The following is a 27,540-nucleotide window of genomic DNA, read 5'->3' as shown; positions in this document are numbered from 1 at the left end:
TGAGAGGAGCATAGTTCCCATTGAAATACTGGTCAGTTTGTTGATTTAAATTTACTTGTTCTTTATTTTATTGTATTTGTTCCCGTTTTGTTTTTTTACTTTAAAATAAGATATGTGCAGTGTGCATAGGGATTTGTTCATAGTTTTTTTTATAGTCTGGCCCTTCAACGGTCTGAGGGACAGTGAACTGGCCCCCTGTGAAAAAAGTTTGGGGACCCCTGGCTTATGAGATACTTTGTAGAATCCTCAGAGACATCCTTAATTCCACAGTTGGGGATCTCTCACCTGGCTATCCTCCCTAGCTGGCCACTGTCCTGAGCCTCAAGCTCCTTCTGTAGAGATATTTAAACTCTAAGCAACTGTCTCGGCGAAGATGGAAGGACCCTAGATCCCAACATCATATGGCCAAACTCTAGTCCCCTGGAAACACAAACTCTCTGACCCAGTAAATTCTAGAAGCACAAGTGGCACAAAGGAATCAACTCTCCTTCTCACCAGCATCAAAGGAACAGGTCTACCCTCTGCTCACAAAGAGAAATCTCAGCGGTGAGTTAGACCCACCAGCCTAGTGCATTCTCAAACAGAGAACGGCTATCAAGCTCTCTAAGTGGTTTCCCTGTTACCCCTGTCTTAGGTAAATTGAGAAACACCTTGCAATTCCTTCCATTTAGAGGTAACTAGGATTCACAAGACACTAGCAGTGGTCTCAAAATATCCTTAAATAAACTCCAAAAACTCCTCCCAAATTCTTTAATTCCATTTCTAAACTGCAGTGTAGAAGGAGATGAGGTTTTTCAGTTAACACTGTAAAACAGTTAAACAGTTTTCTCTACCTCTTTGTCCTGCTTGGTAGTCCAATGACTTGGTTTCCTATCTAGACCAGAGGCCAAAGGAAACCCACTCTATCTTAAAATCCTGTTACAAATGAAATTGCATTCAGTCATTAAGCAAACACTTAAAATACTCTGCAGGACAAAAAAATTGTGACATTATTATTACAGCTATATATAAAACAGCCTGCAAATAACAATATTTTTTAAAAGAGACTCAATCAGTAATGGAGATCATTTTATAAACTTAATGTTATGATGTGAGAGTATTTTCATTATAAAGGAAATAAACAATAGTGTTACTTTTATAATTTAAAATGTTTTCAAATAAAATATTCCTAAAAATACATGGCCCATCTGTGTATTACTTTGATCTTATATAGTCAATTACATTGACAAAATGTTAATAACAATTAAGATCACATATTAATAAAATAATAATAGTAAACATTTATTGGGCACTTATATTCTACCACCTGTATGTATATTAATTCACTTTTGCCTTAAAACACTGTAAGGAACTATGATCATCTTCAGTTTCCAGATAAGAAAATTGGCACAAGGAGGTTAGGTAAGTTGCCCAAGATTTAAAGGCTATATAATTCCACTGCTATTGGACAAAATTTCAGACAAGATTTACAAAACTAAGAACTGCTATAGTGTTATCTTTGAGATTGCAATTTTAAAAGTCAGCCTGTTAGGGCATTCTAAAAGTATTTGTTAAGTCTAAACTTTATAACATGGTTCACTTTAAATAATAATATTTGTTAGTAGAATGACTATTAGATCAGAAATTCCCAAATAATGTAGAAACCAAAAATTCTAAAACCTAGTGATCTAGATCTACAGTCTCTAATCAGGATGTGACTATATACATGACTCTCAGTTCAATCATTTAAAATAAATTAGAAAGTTCCTACTGATTTTGGCTGCAAAGTATTGAAAATTAGAGACTTGTAGAGACTGGTTTCTATCACAAATATGTTGTGTGATATTAGACATGTCTTTTAACTGCTCTAGGGCTTAACTTCCCACAAGGTTGACTAGGACATACCCCCGCTCTTTGAGTCATGATTTTGTGATTCCAATATCTGCTCAGTCTAATCCTTGGTCAGCAACTGTACTAACTGTTTGGAAGAGGAAACCCATATGTATTGAAACACAGCCTCAAACTCTTTTGTAATTTATGGAAAATCCTTAGCTTTCTCAATACTTCCCATTATAATTAGGAGAAAGATTAATATTATTATTAAAAAAACAGCATCAAATCAACAGTTCAAATGCTATGGGATTGTTTACCTGAAACCTATGTATTCTTATTGATCAATGTCACCCCACTAAACTAATTTTGTAAATAATTTTTTTAAAAAGTGTGCAAAAACAAAAGTAAACATCTTAATACAATTTAGGGAGCATAGCCATAACGTGATCATTTCAAATTTTATGGTATCAACTAAGCTAGGATTTGAAAGATATACTTCTGTTGTAACTTTGTAGTCTGATATTGAATGTTGAATACTTGCAAAACAAGAATTAAAAAAACAGAGGGCGGAGGGTGACTAACTTGTGCCTTCTTATCACTAGCAGGACAAATACAGCTGTCAAAAATAGAATTTTGCAGGTTACTTAATAACATGAGCCAATCTACTCTATGGCTACTGATGCAACAATGCCTGCTTGTTTGAAAATACATGTTGTGATATCATTTTAAAATAATTGGATACTTTTAGATATTGATAGCTGAAATCATTTTATCAAATTACTTCAAAGTGTAAAAGAAACAATGCAAGTCTGTGCAAATAGTGGACATTTAATAAATATTGATAAAAAAATTGTGTGATGTTGACGAGTTAATCTTTCAACTTCATAGTTGCTTTATGCCACATACAAATATTTTGGAAGTAAGTACTTTGCAATGTTAACTTGTTCAAAGTCTTTATGTCCAGGCAATGGAATTATGTGTGGTGCTCCCTATCCCTACTTTTTAATTCTTAACTGAATGTCCCAGATTTTCTAAAACAAATATATTTCTTTGAGAGTCAAGGAAAAAAAGTCACATTATGATGATTCTTCCCTCAAGAATTCATCAATTATGTGGGTCATAAACTCCGTGACGTGATAACATGTGTGACATTTGAAATCATCTCCTTAAAACTAGGCCAAGGAAAAGTGGGGTGCAGGTAGGTGGAGGTGATCAAAGGGGGGAAGTGAGGACAGAAAGAGACAGTGCTTGGGGTGATGGGTACACAACACAGTGTGTAGATGATGTTTCATTGAGTTGTACATTTGTAAACTAATGTCACCCCAATAAATTTAATTAAATAGATAGGCAAGTAGATTTTTTTATAAATGAACATTTTCAGAGAAGTTTCCACCCAGTGTGGGATAAGATTACATTAACTTTAAATCTACTACAACTAAAATTAGATTACCCTGAAGTAGTCTGAATATTTTTTAAATTGACTCAGGGAACTTATATATAATTTTAAATTATTTAAAATATGGTGTGTTGTATTAGCACTGTTTGTCTAATTACCTTATTGATAACTTATTTCCTAAGAATCATTACAACACAATACATTTTTGCGAAGTGTGATAGTGCCATTGCTTTCTTAATCCTTGGTAAGCGTAACGGGTTTTTTGTTTTTCTTTTATTTTCCTTAGTCACATTACTGAACATAATGCATAACCTTGTTATTACAGAAGTATAAAATATACTGCCTGACCTAAAATGTATATAAAGTAGTTGCAATTAGAACAAATTTATCCAAAATTTAAATGACAACATAAGATTGCATTACATGAGCAATAGAGGTGTGGGTGCTTTCTGTTTAGAGGCTTAACACTGGCCATGCTCTTTGACCTAAAGTCTGAGGACAAATATTTATACATATGGCTGCTCATAATAGTGAAACTTATAATGTTTAAAAATTAAACATATCTTAAATGTCCAATAACATATTTCTGATTACATAATATATGATCACCCTTGTATCTCTAAATTATACAGCCATGTAAAGCTCCGATTTCAAACAAAGACATGGAAATGTGTCTAAATTATAATAATGTTTACTTACAAATTAGAGTGTAAAACATATATGCTTCCAAATAATATTTTAAGAATTTATTCATACAATAAAGAACCTTTAGAAAATAATAAAATATAAGTATCTGATTAGGATAATTTTTTCTTGTTTGATATTCTTTATTTTTCAAACTTTCTATAATTATGTAGTTATTTTTAATAAGGAAAAAATTTCATCAAGTACCAAAAATTTCTAAGGAGAATTAGGAGGAGAACAATTAAAAATTTTTATGGGGAAAACTTTATTATTAAAGTTGGATAATAGATTCCTGGGTTCATTAGGCTATTCTTTCGAAATCTTTATATGTTTGAATTTTATATGAATAAAGTCCAATCCTTTTATTTCATACATAGAAAAACCCTGAGTTATATACTGCAACAGAGACATAAGCGAGAGGTCTGCAAACTATGACCCATGACTCAAATGTGGCGGCAGCTGGTTTCTGTAGGGATTGCAGGCTATTAAAAGTTCTCACACTTTCTAAGCTTTAAATATCAACTATCAGGCTTTTTCCAGGAAAAGTTTTCTGACCCCAACTCTAATCCTTAATCTATTGCTCTATGTTAGAAGCTAATTAACAGTTTTAAAGAAAATTTCTTATTACTGCTTAACCAAAATACTTGTAAAATGCACAACACCTTTGAGCAGTGAGGACAGTGTGTCTTAATTTCCAAGATGCGGTAAAATAGAGAAGATAAATTTTTTTAAAAAGTGGGCTTCATTCTTTTCTTTCTCTTTTAATTGGTCATTAGCTTCAATTCCCTCAAACTAGGAACACAATATTCTTTCATTTTACTTTCTACGTATGTTCTCTTAAGTGGAGTTTCAATACAACCACATTACTGTATTCTAATGTGTTCAATTTCTCAGTGAATATGTGTACGTCTTAAGTACAAAGGACGGTGTTAGATCAACAGAAATCTGACACAAAGATATACTCTCTTCTTCCAACATGCCCCAAATTAAGTTTAATCCCCCATTTGTCTGTTTTGGTACTTAAGTAATTTTATGTAGGCATTTCTCAAATTGCATTTTTTTTCTACAAATAATGCAATAAAAATAAATAACTTAGGACCTCCATGTTTACAATTGGCTTTAGCTACATTTGCTCAGCAAGAGGCAGATGGGAAAACACTCTGGGAGTGACATTCTTTTCCAAGCACCACACAAAAGACTTAGGGACAAAAATAAGATCTTGACTTCATGGTAAAATATAGCTCCTAGGTCCCACATTTTCATCTACTGCCTGTTCTCACCACCTGCTCATGTTCCTGCTATCCAAAGACTTAGGTCATTCACCAAATGCATGAATACTAATTCTTTAAATAGGTAGGCTAAGCATGAGAACAGGATGGGATCAGCAAATCATCACAGGCCCGTGTTTCCCTAAGCTTATCACCCCAGCCGCCCACAGGCCAACTTAATGCTCTTAAGAAGCTTTACTTCGATGAACCAGAAATGCCACAGCATGGTGTGGAAGATTCCAAATGCAGGAACAGTTCTGTGAATACTTTTGTGGAAATGTGTGACGGGAAATGCAGCAGCCCAAGAAATAGAAATACATTCCAGAAGCTGTTTTCCAACAGCAATGAATTTCTCTTCAAAAAGTCTAATAGAGATTTGATTCTATATAAGTTTTTCAATATAAAGTTCAAAACCTTTGCAAACTATGTGGTTTCGCTAAAGCTGGAAGCACATGAGGTTTTTCATTTTATCAGCCTAAAAATCAGTGTGAATTTCATGACTCAAAAGCACAGAAGAGGGGACGGTTCTTTTGGACTTTAGACTTTGCTTGCAGGCAACATCAGGATTTTTAAAATTCTTATTTGTTTGTTTAATATAGATCAGCAACCAAAAATAAGTGACTCTTTGTCTTCAGAACCATTATGAGATGCAAAGATAGCTTTCTAACAGACTAAAAAGAAAACAAAGTGAGATCACAAAGCCATACAATTAAGAATTTGCAAGGAATTCAACTTTCTTATTAACGTTGTTTCAGAGGTGCCTGGAGAGAGCTGATAAGAAGTTAAATGGTACATTAACACAGAATTAATAACTTTGAATTTCATACTGAGAAAACTATTCCACTTTCAATCCCATTTCAAATACTCAGATGAGAAAAGTTAGTGGTTGGAGGTATGCCTTAAACACCTCTCCAGCCCCTGCTAACCTTTTTAAACACAGAGAGCAGGACTAGCGCTCAGCTTTCAATAGACAACATTGTCTAGTTAGAGTTTAATCATGACTTCCCTCTTTTGCAACTTTTATAGTTACCTTCCAGTTGTAAGACAGGATACTAATACTCAACTTATAAGAATGATGTGGCCCTGGCCGGTTGGCTCAGTGGTAGAGCATCGGCCTGACGTACAGAAGTCCCGGGTTCGATTCCCAGCCAGGGCACACAGGAGAAGCGCCCATCTGCTTCTCCACCCCTCCCCCTCTCCTTCCTCTCTGTCTCTCTCTTCCCTCCCGCAGCCGAGGCTCCATTAGAGCAAAGATGGCCCGGGCGCTGGGGATGGCTCCTTGGCCTCTGCCCCAGGCGCTAGAGTGGCTCTGGTCGCAACAGAGCGACGCCCCGGAGGGACAGAGCATCGCCCCCTGGTGGGCAGAGCGTCGCCCACTGTTGGGCGAGCCGGGTGGATCCTGGTCGGGCGCGTGCGGGAGTCTGTCTGACTGTCTCTCCCCGTTTCCAGCTTCAGAAAAATACAAAAAAAAAAAAAAAGAATGATGCATACTTTCTTTTCTACATAAGTTTTTTGAAGAAAGTGAATCAATGCAAAGACAGTTATTAAGTGGTTAGTAAAATAGGTTTAATTGGATATGCAACTGGAGATACACACTGATTTTTAAAATCCCTATAATATTCTCTGTAAAAATCCTATTGACTAACTCACAAAGCATCGAATAAACATTTTCCCATATTTTAATATGGTGTCAAAGCCTGCCTCCCTTTCACAATCATCCTCACGCCCTCACAAGACCCTGGCAATTCATTAGTCAACCCTATTCATTTATAAATAAAGAATATAAAGTCAGGAAGATTTAGTGTTTTGCCAAGATTGTCAGCTTGTCAGAATCTAAAGTCATGAAAGACTGTTAAAGACAATAATGCATATAAAATTTCTCAGTGTATATCATATATGTTTCTCACATAAAAACGAATCCATTAGATGGAATTCTCCCTGGCACATGTTGAAGAAGGAAAGGACAGGAGAGCAATTACCCAAATTACATGTTCTTTATCTGCACATGGACAAATGTCCTTACCTACATGTGGACAGCTTTATATCATTTAACCAGATCTTTGACTGTTATAACATTAGTCGATTCAAAAGGCAAGTAAAAAGTAAACAAGTAAATAAAAACTTGGATGGGCCTATTGAGTAAATTCTATGTTCCAAAAAGATAAAGGCTCAAAATAGATAAAGCAATCACCAAATTGTACCTAGTTATTTCTTGGATAGAATTTAAGCAGATTGGAGCAGTGTGTCAAGATGCACAGCCTGAGCCAGAAGTGGGCATAAACACAGCAAATCCTGGTATCAAAACTGTTAACACATTTTTTGCGGTTCATCATGATGGGAAATTTGTTGCAAAATGTGAACAGATCTTGGAAGTGAATTGGCATTTTACTTATTCTCTTTGAAACATATATACACATACGAAAATTTTCTGATTTTCAGTTTTGTGGAAGGATATCATTGAAGTTAGTATTTCCATGAATTGGCCAAAAAGCTGTATTATAAAATTCTTTACAAAATATAGGCTATTTTTTAAAGAGTGTTAATGAAATGTCAAGCTACTGAATTGCTAAAGCATAGTTTGTCACGTATAACCCTTAGAGGTAAAGGGAAAATATTAAAGATATTATTAAATGCATTGTTTGATAGCAAATTAGTTCTCCCTTTATAAAACAACTTATAACTTGAAATCAAATTAGGACTATTTTTCTAGTAAATAGCCCTTTACTAGTCAGCCTTTCAAAGTGATAGAGGAACATGATTCATATTTTACAAATAGTTGTTTTCCTGGATGAACCATATCGTACATTTTTAAAGATCAAGTGGAAGGGCTTTGGGGAGAAGGAAACAAATAGATCATTTTTCAGGGACCAAAAGCCATTTGTATTTTTCCTGGTGCATTTTGCCACAAACACCACCAATATCATTTATTTAAAATTCATTAAATCGGCCCTGGCCGGTTGGCTCAGCGGTAGAGCGTCAGCCTGGCGTGCAGGGGACCTGGGTTCGATTCCTGGCCAGGGCACATAGGAGAAGCGCCCATTTGCTTCTCCACCCCCACCCCCTCCTTCCTCTCTGTCTCTCTCTTCCCCTCCCGCAGCGAGGCTCCATTGGAGCAAAGATGGCCCGGGCGCTGGGGATGGCTCCTTGGCCTCTGCCCCAGGCGCTAGAGTGGCTCTGGTCGTGGCAGAGCAACGCCCCGGAGGGGCAGAGCATCGCCCCCTGGTGGGTAGAGCGTCGCCCCTGGTGGGCGTGCCGGGTGGATCCCGGTCGGGCGCATGCGGGAGTCTGTCTGACTGTCTCTCCCCGCTTCCAGCTTCAGAAAATACAAAAATAAAAAAATAAAAATAAATAAAAAAATAAGAAATAAAAAAAAATAAAATTCATTAAATCAATTCACTATTTTTATTCAAGTTAATTTTAAAAGTAAACTTTTTCTCTCTAATGTAAAGGGAAAAGTCACAAGTTTTATGTGATGATTATATTTTTAAATACACAATAAAATAAATGCATAACTGCTAAAATAAAACATTGGCTTATAAACAACCTAATACCATCTCACATACCACATTTTAGAAATGCTAAGCTATATGATCACAAAGCTAAATTTCTGTTTGTGTACTATGTTTATGTCCTAGCTTTGCCTTCCTCTGTTTCTCACTGTAGTTCCACATTTTTACAAATTACGTTTATATCCCAGTTGTTATTGCTCTTCCTATTTTTAGAAAAATAATATCTGGCATTCATATTGCATATGCGTTGCAAATATTGTTGTAAAAAAACTAAATGGGCAATGCCAATTTCCACAGTATATAAGTTAAATAAATTCTGCTTTCTAAAAATTCTCTGTTTAAAAATAAGATGTACCAACATGAAGTCGTTGATCTTAACAGGATATGAAGGTGACCAAACCAAATACATAAAACACATACCAGTAATTGTTTTTATAAAGAATTGACAAGATGAATATTCCCTATAGCCTTGTCTATTGTCCTCAGGCAACAAAAATATCACATTTAAGAATCCTCTTGGGACATCTTATTTAAGGTCCTTTAGATTTATTTGCCTTGAGCCCTGTCACATAAGTGAAAAGTGGAAAGTCATCAAAATAATGTCTGATAAAGATTTTTATTCACTCTTACAAGTCACCAGCTGGGAAAATATACTGTTCATTCAGAAAGTGCGGTAGATGCAGTGCAGAGAGACATTCTCAATGCATCGGCATCAACTGTGAGAACAGCCCACAGGGTCTGCCATAGAACCACTGTTCTGGGTGTGGCCCTGGTGACTGTCACGCTTAAGAAGGCTATAAATGTCACCTACTCTGGGTATATTGTGCAGCACCTGAGAGAAAAGGAGCAGAAATAAATATGTAGTCATTGGAAAATGGACAGGAGAAGATCTGAAAGCTGTTTAGGAAAGGAATATACATAGTTTCTTCCCTCTTGGCAAAAAGAAAACACAAAGAACCAAACAAAACCACAAAGATAATTACAGCTTTAGAATATAAAATTTCCAAAGAATCATGAAAGGAATTGAAATTACTATTCATGAAAACAAAAACAGACTGAATGAGGGTTCATTCATTAATGTTCTTCCAGTTTATGAATGGACTCATTTATAGGTAACAACAAACCATCTGGTCTCCATGTTTGGTGAAGTTGAACAAGAAAGTAGGTATAACACCTAACATGTTGAATTATGAGGCTGGTAAGCATGAAAAGTCATCATGACTTTTGAGCAGCATATACACCATGAAGTTTACCAGATCAAGAATCGTTAAGTCCTTTGTTCTAGTGTTGTCTGTAATAAATTAAACCAGTGTGACTTCAGACAATTTACATAATTTCTCTGGACTCAGTTCCTCATTTGTATAATGAGTATATAAGGTTAATATATAAAAACAAGAGGAAAATAATGTCATGACTACAAGCATGGACTCAGGATACAAAGAACTGTCACTGTCACTCACTCTTTGTACGAATCTGGACACATTCTGTGCCTTGGAGTCCTCATCTATAAATTGAAAGTAAGTAGTATCATCCACATAGGTTTCTTGAGAAAATTAAATGCATTAATACAGGTGAAGCATTTAGCACAGTGCCCCACTCAGTTAGGGTTAGCTGTTGTTTTAGCAGAATTTTGTTTGTTTGTTTGCTGCTGTTATTGTTATGTGCAAGTTGTAACAGCTAATTTTGGTTGATAAAGCAGAAAAAGAGTCTATTTAAAGAATATTGGTTCACGTAAACTTTTGATTTGAAGAACCAGATTCAAGGGTAAGCTTGTAATAATGAACCCTAAAACTATTATCACAAATCCGGAATAATATGAGAATGCATCCACCATTACAGAACACTCAAAACTAAAGTTTGCAATATTACAACTTCTGCACCAGAACTTAACTTTATTTTAAAACTTCATTCATAATTATGACTGTTCCAGCTGCAAAAAAAAAAAAAAAAAAAAAAAAAAAAAAAAAAAAAAAGCTGGAAAAGCAAGTATCCGGCTTTTTAAAATCCTGTAGGAGAAGGTTGTTTGGCCCAGATTCTCTAGTTGTATAATAAGTTCAGATGTCAGTTGGTCAAAATGTTCACCATCTGTCTGACTTTCATGCTAAAATGTATTTCTCAGAATCATTTGTTAAAGTTTGTGTGGTTTTATTCAAGGTCAAGAAAATGGTATACACAATCCCTTAAAGATTCTATGGTTTCATCATGACAAACTTATAATATCTGTGACAGAAGAAACTTCCAAAAACTCTTGACATACACACAGAAGTTCCTGGGTAGCCTTGGTATATTATACTTAAGTTAAAGCCACTGGACTTATAGTTAGAATTAGGTCTTCAATTTTTAACTTACGTGGATGAAGGTTTTCATCTAATCGTATGAGACTACAGAGAGTGAATGATTTCCAAGTCTTCAACTGGGAAAATAAAAATTTCCAGAGTTGAATTAACATTCTCTCATGGGAAACAAAATCCTATATTCTTTCTTTGTGAACTATTAATACATTTGTGCTGCTGCAGGGAATGCATTCCATGAGAAGGACATCAGACAGGAGAGGAGAAAGCAGTTATAACTGGCTTTATCTATTTTAAATTTAACTATAAAAATAGTGCCCAAAATACTAACAATCCAGCTCCCAACTGTCCTTTCTGAGTAATGGACAGATACTCTGGGTTCGTTGGACCCCATGTCCAACGAACACCCAGTGCCTGTCTTAAACTGGCCTGGATCTCCACCACTGATGAATTCCAAGCCTGGTGGGTGGTTCACAAAGCAAGCCTCGCCCAGTGAATGAACTCTGTGGCATCTCTGAACCAGTCAGACCTTTTGTGATCCCAAAACATATTATTGGGAAATTTATTTCAAGTGTTTATAGAAACCAAAGAAAAACAATTAATAAGATTTCCTGTCCAATCACTTTAGCTCATAAGCAGATGAATCACCTCACACACATGATTTGCAAAAAATTGTCTGGTGACATTTTTAGCAATTATAGCAAGAAGGAAAGTTGAAGGGAAAATTTAAAAAGGCTAATATGCTCATTGCCTATTTATTTTCAAATTATCAGACAAAGCTTGTCAAATCAGAAATTCTGCCATAGCCACTTTACTATTGTGAGGTGCAAATTTGGTTTCCCCAACAAGAAGAGTAAAAATGCTGCCAAATTCATCCTAGGTGCTCTTCAGTAATCCACTGAATAGTACGTCTAGATCTTCAAGATATGCAAAAATAGCCTCAGTGGGATCACCATCACACAAATGATGAGAGTTGACCCAAGGAGGTAGACCGTGGTTTGGCAAATTGAAATATTGCTTTATGTGAGCAGTAGAACTGAGATGTCCTCCCCTCTAAAAAAATTGTGTAATAAAATGATTGAAAATTGAAAACGATTTTAAATGCAACAGAGTTTATAATGTAATGGCATGATAAATTTTTTATAAATAAATATTTAAAAGTATAGATCTGTTACAAATGATGAAGACTCCATTATCAAGAAAGAAAACATAACTAATAAACTCTGAAACCAGATTGAGTTCAAATCCTGAATTCAGTTCCTAATTACATGATTCAGCAAACTACTTAAATCTCTCTGGGCTTCCATGTGTCTCGTAAAATGAGGATAGTAAAAATTCACAACCCTTGAAGATATCTGAGGATTAGAATAGTGTCTGGCAGTAAGGGCTAGATAGGCATTTGTCAGAAGGTATGTAAATAAAATCTTTAATATGTCTCTGAAAATATGATATTTATACTTTTCAAGGAATTCTTAGTTGAGATATAGCTTATTGGGTTCTTAATTTTTTTAAATAAAAATATGAAACATTTTATTTTTTAGATTTCTCAGTGATAATAAATATTAACTACTGGATAATCTTGCAAGAATATAGGGGAAGAAAAAAATACAAAAACTCTTGAAGCAAATATTAAAATATTTAGTAAAATTAAAAATATCCAGACATTTAAAGCACAAAGTAATCAAGACAAGGTAAAAACATCCCTCACACATTTTTTTAATTTAAAGCAATATAATATAAATCATTAAGATTTAAAAAGTGATCACAATCACAGATATCATTTAAATACTGTCATCCAAAAAGCCTTTGTGCTAACACATTAAATAACTGAGAAGGACTCAAGTTGGTATATATAAAGATTTATCAATGAAACTAGAAACTGTCTTACTTTGGCTTCGAATGACTATTGTATGAAACAATGTTTTTAAACAACTACCATGTCACCTGACCAGGCGGTGGCGCAGGGGATAGAGCGTTGGACTGGGATGCAGAGAACCCAGGTTCGAAACCCCGAGGTCGCCAGCTTGAGCTCGGGCTCATCTGGTTTGAGCAAAAAGTTCACCAGCTTGGACCCAAGGTCACTGGCTCGAGCAAGGGGTTACTCAGTCTGCTGATGGCCCACGGTCAAGGCACATATGAGAAAGCAATCAATGAACAACTAAGGTGTCGCAATGAAAAACTGACGATTGTTGCTTCTCATCTCTCTCTGTTCCTGTCTGTCTGTCCCTATCTGTCCCTCTCTCTGACTCTCTCTGTCCTTGGGGGGGGGAGGGGAACAACTACCATGTCTTTTTTAAATATACATAAAAAGTATTGGAAAGGCAGTGAAATTTTTAACAATACTTCTACGATGGGTAGGGTGGTGCGTTTGGGAATTTTTCTTTTTACCTTATATATTACTGTTTTTTCCAACATGTATCATGTTATAGTATAAAATTTTTTAAGTGTTAATTGTAGAAGTTAGTAATGCATACTGATATTTGGTCCCTTATAATTTCCTTTCTTTAAAAATTACAAAGCGCAACGACAGAGTCCTGGCTATGCCTAAGTGGAAAGGAAATTTACCTTTCCCCAGCAAATCAACAATGGTAGGTTAGGCCTATACTTCATTTGGGGGCCCCAAGGTACTTTTATGTCTTTAATCTCTAGAAAAATATAGGTAGTATTGCAGAGAAGCACCAATATTACTCCTTCCCAAATAAGGACATTAAATTAACCAAGTGTTTGTTAGGGTAAAGGAAAAAATAGAATCTAATTCTCTCTGGATAGAGAATAACATTATTCCCCACAAAGAGATCCAACATTAGTAAGCAACTCGCACCATTTTGTCAGCTTTGAAAATAGATTGAAATCCCTCCCTAGCTACCCCTTAAATTAGCCAGCCACTCCTTCCAACGGTAATCTTCACAATGTTTCTATTTTGGGTCTTGTTGCTGCCTTATTTGGCAGATGAAGAAACCTAAATTCAAGGAGGCAAGAAGGGAATTAATAATGAATAAATATGTATCACATGCCAGGAGCTGTACCATCCATATCTGATGCATTATCTCCTTAATCCAAAGCTAAGATTATTCTCCCTTTGCATCTGAGGAAACAGGTTCTGAGAAGTTATTTGTCCAAGACCCACAGCTTGTGAGTCATAGACTCAAGTAGCCCAGCTCCAGAACATTCATCACCACACCACACAGCCTTCAGAGCACATCCCCATTACAGGCAGATCCTTTGATGAGCAGGCTTTGGCGATTTGAAAGATAACAGAAAAAAAATAATAACCCCTTATATTTTTCAGTACTTTATAAGATTTCACATGTTCATCTCAAGCAAATCACCGAAGCATAGAGCACGGTTATAAAATCCACACAAAAGAGACTTCTATGATTTTTATCCTCTGAATAGTCAATTATTATTTGTAAATGATAAATGTTTCTTACTGTGAAATACTTATAAAAAATAATTGAGAAATTTCAGCTAAAGATCTCTTGTTTTCTTCTCTCCCTCATACAATGTACCCTGGATTTTCAGGAAAATGGACAAAGAAAATATGGGGGCCCTCCACCTGGTTGGGATGCTGCACCCCCAGAAAGGGGCTGTGAAATTTTTATTGGGAAACTTCCACGAGATCTTTTTGAGGATGAACTTATACCATTATGTGAAAAAGTAAGTCCAAATTTAAATATTCTTATCTTTCATAGGAAAAGTATTCCTCTCTTCACTTTAATTTCATGCTCATTTTTCCTTGCCAGTGATGGTTTCTCTTCCAGTCACACTTCCTTAAGCAGTTAAAACCTTCCTACCTGTTAGTGATTGTCTCAGCTCTTTATCTTGCTACTCACAGCTTGACATCAGCTGTTACTGACATCACTGCTGATAACTTTCAATTCTTAACTCAATCCCCTATCTTCTCTGGCATGCCATCTCCCTGCAAGCTCAACATGTCTATCCTTATACAATAACACTACAACAGCCTGTCTAAAAAAAGATATTGCTCCAACCTGATATTAATGTGTGTGCGACATTTTTACATAAAAAGAATGGGTAGGTTTGTCACAGCTCAAGCATGTGTTTATACATTTTGACCCAGAATGAAATTTTTTTTCTGCAAGTTTCAATTTCTTGTCTGCCCTCATGTGTCAACGAAATTAGTTATATTATTAAAGGTCTCAAAGTAATTATATAATTATTAATAAATAAATTTCCTCAGTTTTAATTCCAAGTGATGTTTTCTTACCTAGCTCCAAATTAAAGACAGAGTACAAAATTAACCATTATTTTAAATAATTTATCAAAGGGTGTTTAAATAGCCATATTCCTTAAACATTTAGCAAAAATTAGAATTTAGCTATTTCTTTCCCTAAATGCCAAAATCAGTTGTGCGTGCGTGTGTGTGTGTGTGTGTGTGTGTGTGTGTGTGTGTGTGTAACTCAGCCTCAGATTTAGAACTGCTCCTAATTTAGTACATACAGTCCCACTTAGTATGTGAGCAATTTATGAGGACTTAATCCTGTAAGGATGTTATATCCTGAATCTAAAAATGAGCACCTGAAACACAGAGGTGAAACATGCCTGAATTGTTTCCTAATGAGTCCAGATGAAATAGCTGACCTGCACTGAATACCACGGGGTGGGTTGAGACTGAGAAAAGGGGTAACCAACCAGTGTTAATAGCATATCAGGGATGCCTCTTCTTCTCATACCTGCCCCTCATTTCTTTTGGGGTCACTCTTTTTATGGCAGCCATCAATAATGAATAAATAAGTCTATATTTCTGGAGAATGTTTGAAGTATCAGGAGGGAGTAGTATATAGGCAAAGCAGAAGAGTTGGAGCCAGAGGGATAGTGAGTACCCTCCTAGAGTGGAGGTCTTGGCTTTGGGTTAGTTGTATTAGGACTAGTGTTTACCTTCAGCAGATGATGAAAATGACAGGGCTCCCAGACCATCCTCTGAAATACATCTTCTGTACTCATTTTGATTTCATGGTGGTGGGAAAAGACAGCTAAGAAGGTTTAGCAAAGTTCCAAATTAGTTTCCTGGTTCTTATTCTAAATATCAATGGTAGAGTATTAACAAATGAAGATAAAACTAAGGAGACTTCAGAGACCAATGGAGAGGGCAGGGGGAAATCTATCAAGAAATTGTACTTCTGATGACAAGTGTGTTTTCGTACCCATAAGACATTTTATAAATCCCCAGATAGCTGTGTAGTGAAAGATCATTTGCTCTGTTAACTTAGGCTGAAATGCTACTTCTAAACATTTTTGTTTTATTTTGTTTTGTTTATTTAGCTTGACTTTGCCCATAAATCAGATAATGGACCTGAACCCAGTATGAAAATATGCAAACCATTCCACCTGGGATGAAAATTATAAATAATGGCAGTGACAGACTTCAGAAAACATTGTGTGTGTGCGCGCATGTGCATGCGTGTGTTCATTTGGAAGTACAAATGCATAAATATAAATTTCTCTTTTTCCATTACTTATAGATTGGTAAAATTTATGAAATGAGAATGATGATGGATTTTAATGGCAACAATAGAGGATATGCCTTTGTAACATTCTCAAATAAACAAGAAGCCAAGAATGCAATCAAGCAACTTAATAATTATGAAATTAGGTAAGATCCTCCTCTTCTAGATAAACTGTAAATCAGAAAATGTACCTGTATCTGTTTTTCTATCAAGTTTATCTAATATAGTAAATGCAAAAAGTAGCCAAACCATAAATAGGTTAATTCTTTTCCTTGGGAAAAATCAATTTAATGAAATATATGTTTAATATCAACACATATAAAGTGACAAACCAAGTTCTGTACAATGTGCAAAGCAACAAAATTTATCTATTTCATTTATATGTGCTTGGTAATTGTTTAAAATATTAGAAATATATCAAGATATATTTTCCTGTCCTCCTAGTAAGCAAGGGGATGTATAAGATACTTAAAAGAGAATAAAAAAGTAATACCACCAGAAAATGGGATAAAGTTGTGGGAGGAAGTAGCTACTCTAACTTGGTGTATTTAAGAAAATATACTCTGGGCCTGACCAGGTGGTAGCACAGTGGATAGAGCATCAAACTGGGATGCGAAGGACCCAGGTTCAAAACCTCAAGGTTGCCAGCTTGAGCATAGGCTCACCAGCTTGAGTGTGGGGTCACTGGCTTGAGTGTGAGCTCACCAGCTTGAGCATGGGATCATAGACATGACCCCATGGTTGTTGACTTGAGTGCAGGGTCGCTGGCTTGAGCAAGGGGTCACTCGCTCTGCTGTAGCCCCCTGGTCAAGGCACATATGAGAAAGCAATCAATGAACAACTAAAGTGTCACAATGATGTTTCTCATCTCTCTCCCTTCCTGTCTGTCTGCCCCTATCTGTCCCTCTCTCTGACTCTCTCTGTCTGTCAAAAGAAAAAAAATAGAAAAGAAAATATTCTCTGGGAAAGTAAAATTTTACCTGAGTCTTGAATGAAAAGGGGCAGCCATGACAGTCATACCCTGAGGAAGATTATTCTAGAGAAAGCACAGCAGGTGCAAAGATCTCAAAGGAAATGCATCTGAGAGACAGAAAGAAGGCCAATGTGGTAAAAAAAAAAAAAAAAAAGCAAAGCAATTGAGAGTTGCAGTCAATACAGTCGGAGAGCTTTACACTCCATGTTTAAGAACTTAAATTTTATTCTAATAAAAAGAGAAAATCATAGAAGAATTTTAATGAGATTCATGCTTTTTAAAATACTACTGTGGCTGTTGGTGAAGAATGGACCAAGCAGCAGGGTAAGGACTGAAAGAGGGAAGCCAGTGAGAAGGGTCGGCCGTAGGGCAGATCCAGGCAGGAGACGCTGGCAGTTGCACAGGGTGGTTCGTGGTAAAGGTGTAAAAAGAATCAGATTTGGGGTACATTTTGGAGTTTGAATATACTCCTCACAAAAGTTAGGGGATATTTTATCTCTTTATATTCATTTTGAAATAGTCCCTAATTTTTGTGAGCAGTATAGATGAGTCTGGCTAAATATTGGATTTAGAGTGCGTGTTTAGAATTCAGGGAGGAAACCTAAGATGTTGGCCCAAGTTATCTGTGGAGGTGACAGTGTCATTGAGATGGGGAAAAAAACAAAACAAAACTGGGAGAATTGCAAGAAACAAGAAGAGCTCTTTGGGAGACAATTTACATTTGAGATGCACATTAAAGATTCTAGGGGAGATGTTGAAAAGGTGACTGTCTGATATTAAAGTCAGGAGAGAGTATCAGGGGTCTCAAACTCAACTCAGCATGTGGGCCGCAGAGCAAGATCACAGCCGTTCCGCGGGCCGCACTAGGTCTACAAAAGGCAACTGTTACGCAACACTTTTCTCACTGCAGTTGAAAACAAAAAAAAAATCAGTACAACAAGCACAATCGTACATGCAGTTTACTGCGGGCCGCTAGTTTGAGACCCCTGAGAGAGTTCATAGTTGTAATATAAATGTTAGGATCAGCCAAATAGAAATAACATTTGAAACCACGGGACTAGTGGAGGTTTCCAGGCCACAAATGTCTGTACCATCAATAACTGGTTTTCATAAGCTGGTAACAGAGCTAACTTCATGAAAGGTCTGAGTTCTAAACCCTTCACTTGGAGAGGGAGCTGTCATAAATCCTTTCTTAAAGGAAGGCCTGGGCCATCTGGAATAAAGCGGAGAGGAGCAGTTGAAAAGCAATAGCTTTGCATCAGACAGGCTTCACTTGAGTGCTAACAAGTAACTTAACCCTCTGATCCTCCAGTTCCTCACCTATAAAGTAGAGATAATAACAGTTATCTCATAGGTTTTATGGTGGAGATATTATAGAGATTTTTAAGTGTTTAGCCCAGTGTTTCAAACACAGTAATAGGTCAATAAATTACTGAAAGTACTATTACATATTTTCACTTTTTATTGATTATAAGATGTAGCTTTTCACATATATTTCCTTTCTGAAATGGAGATGTGCCTTCACAGTGATGAAATCTCACATTTGATGAACACAGAGAGAGTGGATTTCCTACCATTATTTTTCTCTCACCTTCTACAGGCCCAACATAAGTCATGTGTTAGTCTTCTAATTCTATAATTCAATCAACTACTGGGGTATTTTCCTTAAACCTCTGGGCCACAAAAAATCTAGTTGGATTTGCCAACTACTATTAGCCTAGGCACTCAGTCCCAAGGTTGGATTCTGGAGCAGAGTCTTGGAGAAAATATAAAGAAAGCTCTCCTCTGATACATGCCTCCATGGATCCAAAAGATCTCAGCCTGGTGTGTGGAACATTGTTTGGAGCAGGAGTCAGGGGATCTGCAGTCTAGCACAGGTTCCTTGGGACAAATCCTTGATCTTTTCCAGCATCTGTTTTATTATTAGTACCTGGATCATACAAAGATGGTGCTGAGCAACCGTCATATGAAATAATATACAGATGCTCCTCGACTTACAAGGGGTTATGTCCCAATAAACCCATTATAACCTGGAAATATCTTGTTAAAAAGCATTTAATCTAATGAATTCCATAGCTTAGCCCAGCCAGTCTCTACTGAATGATTATGGCTTTTCTACCATTGTAAAGTCAAAAATGATGTCAAATCATCTTAAGTTAGAGACCATCTGGAGAGTAAAGTGTTTTGGAAAGGGCTATAAAAATTTAGTATTATAGGTATATGGTGTCAGGGATTGGGAGATATCCCATTCATTGGTCTTTCATGAAACCTGGACATTTTAACAGTAAGGGTTATTCCCAAAATGGCTTCTAAATTGAGTGGATGTAGAAATGGCTATGTAGGGAATCAGCAGCTATGCTGTATCTAGGTAACCAGCTACCCACTGAAGTCTGTCAACAGTATTTGAAAATACACAGGGTATAAATATGAATACAATAGGCCCTGTGCTTACTGATGAGGGATATGTTTCAAGGCCCCAGCAGATGCCATGTACCAAACCCTCTACAGCAGTGGTAGTCAACCTGGTCCCTATCATCCCCTAGTAGGCATTCTAGCTTTTTTATGGGTGGTAGTGAAGCATGCTTTAACTTGCTGTAACTCTGCTTTATAAATTTTATAAAGTAAAGTTACTTCCCTACTTTATAAATCACCATTACTGTGGAACCGGTGGGTGGTTAGAAAATTTTACTACTAACATGTTAGATACAAAAGTAGGCAGTAGGTATAAAAAGGTTGACTACGCCTGCTCTACATACTATTTCTTCCTATACATACATAACTAAATTTACAAATTTAGCACAATATGAGAGTGACAACAATAAATAATATAATGGAACAATTATAACCATATATTGTAATAAAAGTTATGTGAATGGCTTTGGAGCCATTAAGTAAAGCAAGGGTTACTTGAACACAAGCCCTCTACTACTGCGACAGTTGTTGTTGTTTTTAACTCAGACCACTATTAGTTTATTGATGGGCAAGTCTAACACACACAGTGGGGATATACTGCAGGCAGGAGGGAGCGAGACAGCATGAGAGTTTATCACACTACTCAGAATACCACACAATTTAAAATTCATTAATTGTTGATTTCAAGAATTTTCCATTTAATATTTTCAGACTTCGGTTGATACAGGTAACTAAAACCATGTAATATAAAACTACAGATAAGGGGGGACTACTGTCTGATCAGTCCACTAGAGTCACTGATAAGAAACAGTATTCTCTGTGAATTTTAGTGTCTTTATCTATAAAACAGAAATAAAAATATACCTGCTTTATGGGGATGTTATAAAAAATAAATGAGATAATGTACATAAAGCTGACACATATCAGATGTTCTATAAATGTCTGCTGATGATTGTTATGGTGATGGTGATGGTGATGGTGATGGTGATGGAGGCGGAGGGAGTGAAGGAAGGAAAGTTAATATGACAAAGCACTTTAAAAAATAAAGTTGATGGCAACTCCAAAGTTCAGGTTGCATGTCAGTTGCAAGATGAAGGCACGGAGTGGCTTTAAAACTTAAGGAATAGGATAAATGGAATGTGAGCAAGCAAAATAGACACCCCAGAGCCAACCTCATCTACTTCTACCATGCCATGGGTCAGTGGAATCGGCCAGAGAGAGAACCTCTTGCAGAGAAGAGAATAACCCTTGATTTGCTTTTACCAGGAGATAGATAAGGTTCTTATCGGAAAAGACTCACAATTGTCCAAGCATCCTCCTCTTCATCAAATATTCACTGAGCATCATCTAAATGCCTGGCTTCTGGAGACACTAAAGTTGGGCCCTCAGCTTTTGAGAGATGCTTTTTCTTCTCCAAGCAATTCTGGGAAAGGTGCCTGACAAACCACACAGGTTTAAAAATAGGACATGGAGCCTCTAGGCTCCCCCTGCTGGTAACTGATATATAACCAGCCCTAAAAAATCAAAAATAATCATTTCTAAGTATCTTATTTCCCCATGTACAAGACACACTATTTTTTGAAAAATTTGGGGTCTAAAAACTGGGTGTGTCTTACACAGTGGTTGTAGATTATTTTACTTGCATTTCCGCTTTTTCGTGCTTTGTTGTCTTTGAGCTCACTGTTTTGCACTTGTTGCCGGTATATTATGGTAGGTTACATTTTGCCATATTCTGTCCAAAAACGGCTCAGAAAATATTTTTTTTCTTTCATTTTTCTGAAGCTGGAAACAGGGAGAGACAGTCAGACAGACTCCCACATGCGCCCGACTGGGATCCACCCGGCACGCCCACCAGGGGCGACGCTCTACCCACCAGGGGGCGATGCTCTGCCCATCCTGGGCGTCGCAATGTTGCGACCAGAGCCACTCTAGTGCCTGAGGCAGAGGCCACAGAGCCATCCCCAGGGCCCGGGCCATCGTTGCTCCAATGGAGCCTTGGCTGCGGGAGGGGAAGAGAGAGACAGAGAGGAAAGCGCGGCGGAGGGGTGGAGAAGCAAATGGGCGCTTCTCCTGTGTGCCCTGGCCGGGAATTGAACCCGGGTCCTCCGCACGCTAGGCCGACGCTCTACCGCTGAGCCAACCGGCCAGGGCCAGAAAATATTTTTATACAGTGCTGAATTCAAATTAAAAGTGATCCAGTTTGCATAAGTAAATGGAAACTGTGCTGCTGAACGTAAATTTGGTTCTCCTGCAACTGAGAAATCAATCTGAGACTGGCTATGGGAAGAAGAAACCCTACTGAAAATGACAGGGCAGAAGAAGGCCATGAGAGGCAAGTCAGCAAAATGGCCTGGTGTAGAGAAGGAGTTAAAGATACAAATTGAAGAGCAAAGGGCAATTGGAATAACTGTGTCCACAAAGATGGTTCATCATGAGACAAGAAGAATTGCTGATGACAATTTGACACCAGCCAGAAGAGTGAAGAAACCAACTATAGAAGAAGTTTTTATCTGGGTGAAAAGACCCTGGGATAATATCAGATTGAGATAGTTGTCAAGACATTTAAGAAGTGAGGCATTTCAAATGCCATAGATAGAATTGAGGATGAGGCAATATATGAAGACAGTGATTCATCATCAGACACGGATGAGGACAAGCTAATGAATGGGAGTTTTGACAGTGATGAGTTGTATGAATTTTATGATGAATAAAACTTCAGTTCAATAACTTAGTGTAATATATTTTTTTCAAATTTCGGGTCCCCAAATTAAGGTGCATTTTATACATGGAGAAATAATATCTAGGATGGAGCATTTTTTAAAGTGAAGTATTTAAAAAAAAACTGAAAGATTAATATATCAACCCTTCCTTCACCCCCCCCCCCCAAATCCATGCTCCTAGAGTAATGGAGAGGGACCTGCCATGGATCTGCTATATGGTTCTTGGTTCTTCAGAAAAGCAGAGAAGACAATGAATACAGTGGCCCAACCTTGACCAGAGTACCTGGCACACAGACAAAAGTCACCAATTTCAAGAACTCAGCAGTCTCCCACTATCCTGGATGAGCATTGTTAATCATAACAACCATGAAGTTTCTGTTAAGGAAATCTGACTTATTTATAAAAACCATGTATTATTATAAAAGTCACACAGCCTAAGCAGCAACACACACAAAACAAAAACCCTACAAAGTAATAAAAGTTAAACGACTCCTCCATAAACCCATTGCCCAAAGATAATCGCTATGTGACTTTTACTGCCTTTCTAAATTTTCTATACAGTTTTAATCAAAATAGCCTTTTCACATATTTAATTTGTAGTCTTTTTTTAAAACCCAGCAGCTCATTGTAAACTGCTTTTTTTAACCAATAAATGTGCTACTACATTATCATGTTCAGTGATTATAGATCATTCTATACTATGAATGCCTTTTGTTAATTGGTGATTCTCAGGCAGCAGCATTATTGTCCACCCTAGGGGATATTTAGAAAAGTGAAGAGGCATTTTTCAGTGACCTAATGAGGTAATTACTAGTATTTAGTGGGTAAGAATCAGGGTGACAAATATGCTGTACTATGATACACAATGAGGAAATTTCCAGCCCCAAAGTGAGTAACATCTCAATTGAGATACATTAAACTAGTCCTATATGTTGGGATCTTTTGCTCATTTCTCACTTGGAGGCATGCTATTTTAAATAAAAGTAATAAATATCCTTATACAATATACTTGCTATATATCTGTTTCCTAAGGTCACTTTCAGAAGGGACAATATTTGGTAAACGGTTATACACACTGGAGATTTTTGATACATTTTTCCAAATGCTTCCCAAAAATGTTTAATCAATATACTGTCTGCCCAGGAAGTTGTGCTTCAACTTGATACTAAGCAACAGCATTCAATGGAAGAAACAGGAACTGAACTAAGAATCTACCAATCACTTAATTTCCTGGAGTCGCAAGTTCTTCATGGGAAAAATGGACATAACACCTTTGTGTACTCAAAGGCTCTTTGTAGAGGCCAAATAAGATAATATGTAAAAATCTGTTCAAGCATAAGGGACTATTTTAATAGCAGTCATGTTAGAATAGCTTCCCAATTGGGATGGAAAGAAAGGAAACAGCAGGGATTGCGAACTCAAAACTCAAACACCCACAGGGCTGGTTAGGACATGGGTAATGTGGGCAGGTAGAAAGGCCTCTGCATTGAGGATGTTTTAGGAAGGGGTGAGAACTGACAACTGGCAAATCCACATCTAATCTAAAAACAGCAGATGTTATTCAGCTCCAAAATACCTTTAAAAAAAAAAAATAGAGCAAATGCTGACAGATTTTCCAATTTCTCAAAAGCAGCCACGACTTTCCAAAAATAATTTGCTCACTGTAAAGACCAAACATCTCATGTCTATACACCATGTCAGGTGCAGGGCCATATTTTTTCAACTTCTGTCTTAAACCTTAATCACACTTGGATCCTCACCAATCAGATGTCTGTTTTTTTTGCAGAAATGGACGTCTCTTAGGGGTTTGTGCCAGTGTGGACAACTGCCGATTGTTTGTTGGAGGAATTCCAAAAACCAAAAAGAGAGAAGAAATCTTATCAGAGATGAAGAAGGTAACCGAAGGAGTTGTTGACATCATTGTCTACCCAAGTGCTGCAGATAAAACAAAAAACCGAGGTTTTGCGTTTGTGGAATACCAGAGTCACAGGGCAGCCGCCATGGCCCGGAGGAAACTTCTGCCAGGTTAGCAACCCCTTGCTCAAAACCGCATCTTCCTTACCCCCTCCAACATGCTACTGTGTTCCTTAGCAAAGGAAACAAATGTTTACTGTTGTGGTGGTGGGGGGTTTTTTGCTCTTAAACTTCACTATATATTTTTGGTTATGCTATCTTTTTTAAAAACTATTCTTATTTATCTCAGAATAAATTAAGTTCCCTGAAGTTTTCATAGACTGGGTTCTGAAAAATATTCAGTCTATGCACTGAAGAAATTTAGAACTTGCAGCTCCAGCTATCCTATCATGAATCCTGAAAGTAAAGAATTTTCTTAAAATTAAATATATGAATCAGATATTTTATAGAGAGATTATTATCAGTTTTATTAGAAATAGGGTATGTTGTCCATTGCAATGTAGAATGAATAAACTCTTCAAAAGCTATATTATCCCACAGAGAGTATATAGCCTATGTGTGCACACACAAAAAATGGCTTTTTGCCAAGTGTTCACATCACTAATTATGCAATGTGACTGCAGCTGGAAAACAATATAGCAAGCCTAACTACAGTATTTTCCCCTACACTCTACCCCTTTAGGGTTGCGCACCTCACAGTCTACATGACAGGTATCTTCTGCAATGGTCCCTGTGTGAGGAGTGAGGTACACTGCATCCATATCCCACAGAAACAGTAAAGACTACAGCAGCAGACTACTGAGGCAAAGCTATACCAAAAATGACAATCAAGGTGGTGTGCCAGCCCACTGCTAAAGATGTCCACCATTCTTGGAGGGGTTCCCAAGTTTAGAGCTCTACCTTTTAGGTCTCCTCTGCCAGGATATGCAAGGCCTGGCTTACAATGTCCACCAAGGCATTTGCCAGCACTAAGCTATGGATGAAAAGAGAGAGTTGTTAGTGATACCAAGAGAGGCAAATCTTTCCCTTCTGGTAGAATAACAGCCAGAGTTTTGTCCACAGACAATACAGTAGCAGGTACCAGAGGCCACCCTGGGTGGGCATACCAAATCTTATTGGATATACCAGGATTTTCTGGTTCTATGTGCAGCAAATTGAGAGAACTTGTTATAAGCCACAGGGAAATTACAAATGTGCCCTTCACAATGATATCTTCTTGAGTGCTCAAGGGATAATGATAGTCTTCTACCTTAGGCGGCCAGGTGCCGGTTGCCCAGGGAGTTAACTGGAAGCCCATCATAGGTGAAGGGCCAGTACATAGCCCTCAGGGCTATGTCCACCATTGAAGCCATTGGCCTTTCCAAGGAGGGCTGTTGGGTCAAGCAGGAGCACGTTGCCTTGCCGCCCAAAGCTCAGCTTGAGTAAAGTGTCCTGGTGTGTATCTACAACTGGATGGGAGCATCTACCTGATCCATGAGAACCTCCACAGGTGCCAGGCCCCCATGGAAGGGTTCTCTTTCAAAACCCAGAGTTCCGTCCACAAGTAGTATGTCCATCCAACGAGGGAGCTGGTGCATCCCTCTTGCCGCAGTCTTTGCTTAAAGAGTCCATTATGCCGCTCAATGATACCCATGGCCTGTGTGTAGTAGGAAACATGGCACTTCCAGTCCACCCCCAGGTCTTGATCCCATTGCTTCACCACAAAACCAATGAAAGGGGTACTGCTGACACTTTTAAGAAGCTGCAGCTGACTGCAGGCAGCACTCAGGCAGTTCAGAGCCTATATGACTGCCCTCTGGGTTACAGACAAGGTAGGCAGACTGGTGGCAGTATCTACACAGGTGACTATTGAACCCTTGGTAAGGGTTAAGTGACATCTACATGCCACCATGTCAGCAGAACACAACCCCTCTGGATCTGTCCAGGTGATGTCAGTTGTCTCTGAGGGTGTTCCTTGGAACACACAGCACGCTGATCACACTCTACAAGTACTTCTGCATAGTACACAGGCAAGTTCCACACCTTAACCATCGCCCACATAATTTTCTGTTCCTCATGGAACAGAAGTCAGTGGAGCCACTGTGCCACATCACCTGTGGATGCAGTCTCCAACCATCACACCTTGGCTAAGGCATCTGCCCTGCTAGAGCTATCAGTATACCAGGCATCCTCGGGGATGGGTGCCTACCCCTCCTGGTAGGGACTGAATTCAGGTTCTGCCTCTTGAGCCCCAGTCGCACCTGACTCTATAGTCATATAGGTGATAGGACCCCAAAATTCCTGCAGTTCTGCCCTCAGTGGGCTGGTGCTAAGAGCACAGTATTGTTGCAAGCGTGCACCTCACTTGGCCAGGGTGGAGGTCTGGGCCATACCACTCTGTGGTTTCATTGCCCATCCTCTCACCCATTGCAATGGCAATAGAGCACGTTGTCCTAACCATACCAGAGTTGTGGTTGTGATACTCTCGGAAGCTGTATCAATAGAAAAAGAACGCATTACTCAAATCTGCCACAAAGTGGTATGTCCCCAATTCATGGCTTAGCCAATCCACTAGGTCAGCTATGGAGGGAACAGCAGCATTTAAAGAGGGGACAACTTTATTAAGTTCTTTCTTTTTTTTATTTTTTATTTTATTTATTCATTTTTAGAGAGGAGAGAGAGGGAGAGAGAGGAGAGAGAGAGAAGGGGGGAGGAGCTGGAAGCATCAACTTCCATATGTGCCTTGACCAGGCAAGCCCAGGGTTTCGAACCAGCGACCTCAGCATTTCCAGGTCGACGCTTTATCCACTGCGCCACCACAGGTCAGGCTATTAAGTTCTTTCTAATCTGTCATTCACCAGGTTCCATCTGGCTTGCACACAGGCCACACCGGGGAGTTGTAAGGGCTGTGCACTGGCCAGATAACCCCACTTTTTCTAGTTTGAAGATCGTCCCTGTGGTTTTCTCATGACTGCCTGGCAGGCAGTGCTGCTTTGTGTTAGTCACATGCCAGGGAACAGGTAGTTGCAAGGGGGGTGCGCTGCATGCCCCTGAAGCACTGCCCTCACAACTCAGATCTGCAGGCAGAACTCCCTCGCTGTGATTTTTCAACCA

The 27,540-nt window shown here is 37.9% G+C and overlaps 1 protein-coding gene across 3 annotated transcripts in view; it reads left to right on the top strand.

The window, feature by feature from the left end:
* Positions 1–27,540, top strand: part of A1CF (APOBEC1 complementation factor) — a 106,291-nt gene that overhangs the window by 30,006 nt on the left and 48,745 nt on the right. For all 3 annotated transcript variants that reach the window (XM_066349801.1, XM_066349800.1, XM_066349802.1), the window contains exons 3-5: positions 14,483–14,617; positions 16,444–16,574; positions 24,320–24,558. In XM_066349801.1, the coding sequence (XP_066205898.1) occupies positions 14,483–14,617; positions 16,444–16,574; positions 24,320–24,558 (505 nt within the window). The remainder of the gene's footprint in view (positions 1–14,482; positions 14,618–16,443; positions 16,575–24,319; positions 24,559–27,540) is intronic.

The sequence above is a fragment of the Saccopteryx leptura genome, chromosome 9 (assembly GCF_036850995.1).
Source record: "Saccopteryx leptura isolate mSacLep1 chromosome 9, mSacLep1_pri_phased_curated, whole genome shotgun sequence".
In the NCBI taxonomy this organism is placed as follows: Eukaryota; Metazoa; Chordata; class Mammalia; order Chiroptera; family Emballonuridae; genus Saccopteryx; species Saccopteryx leptura.
This window is presented reverse-complemented; position numbering and strand designations above follow the sequence as displayed.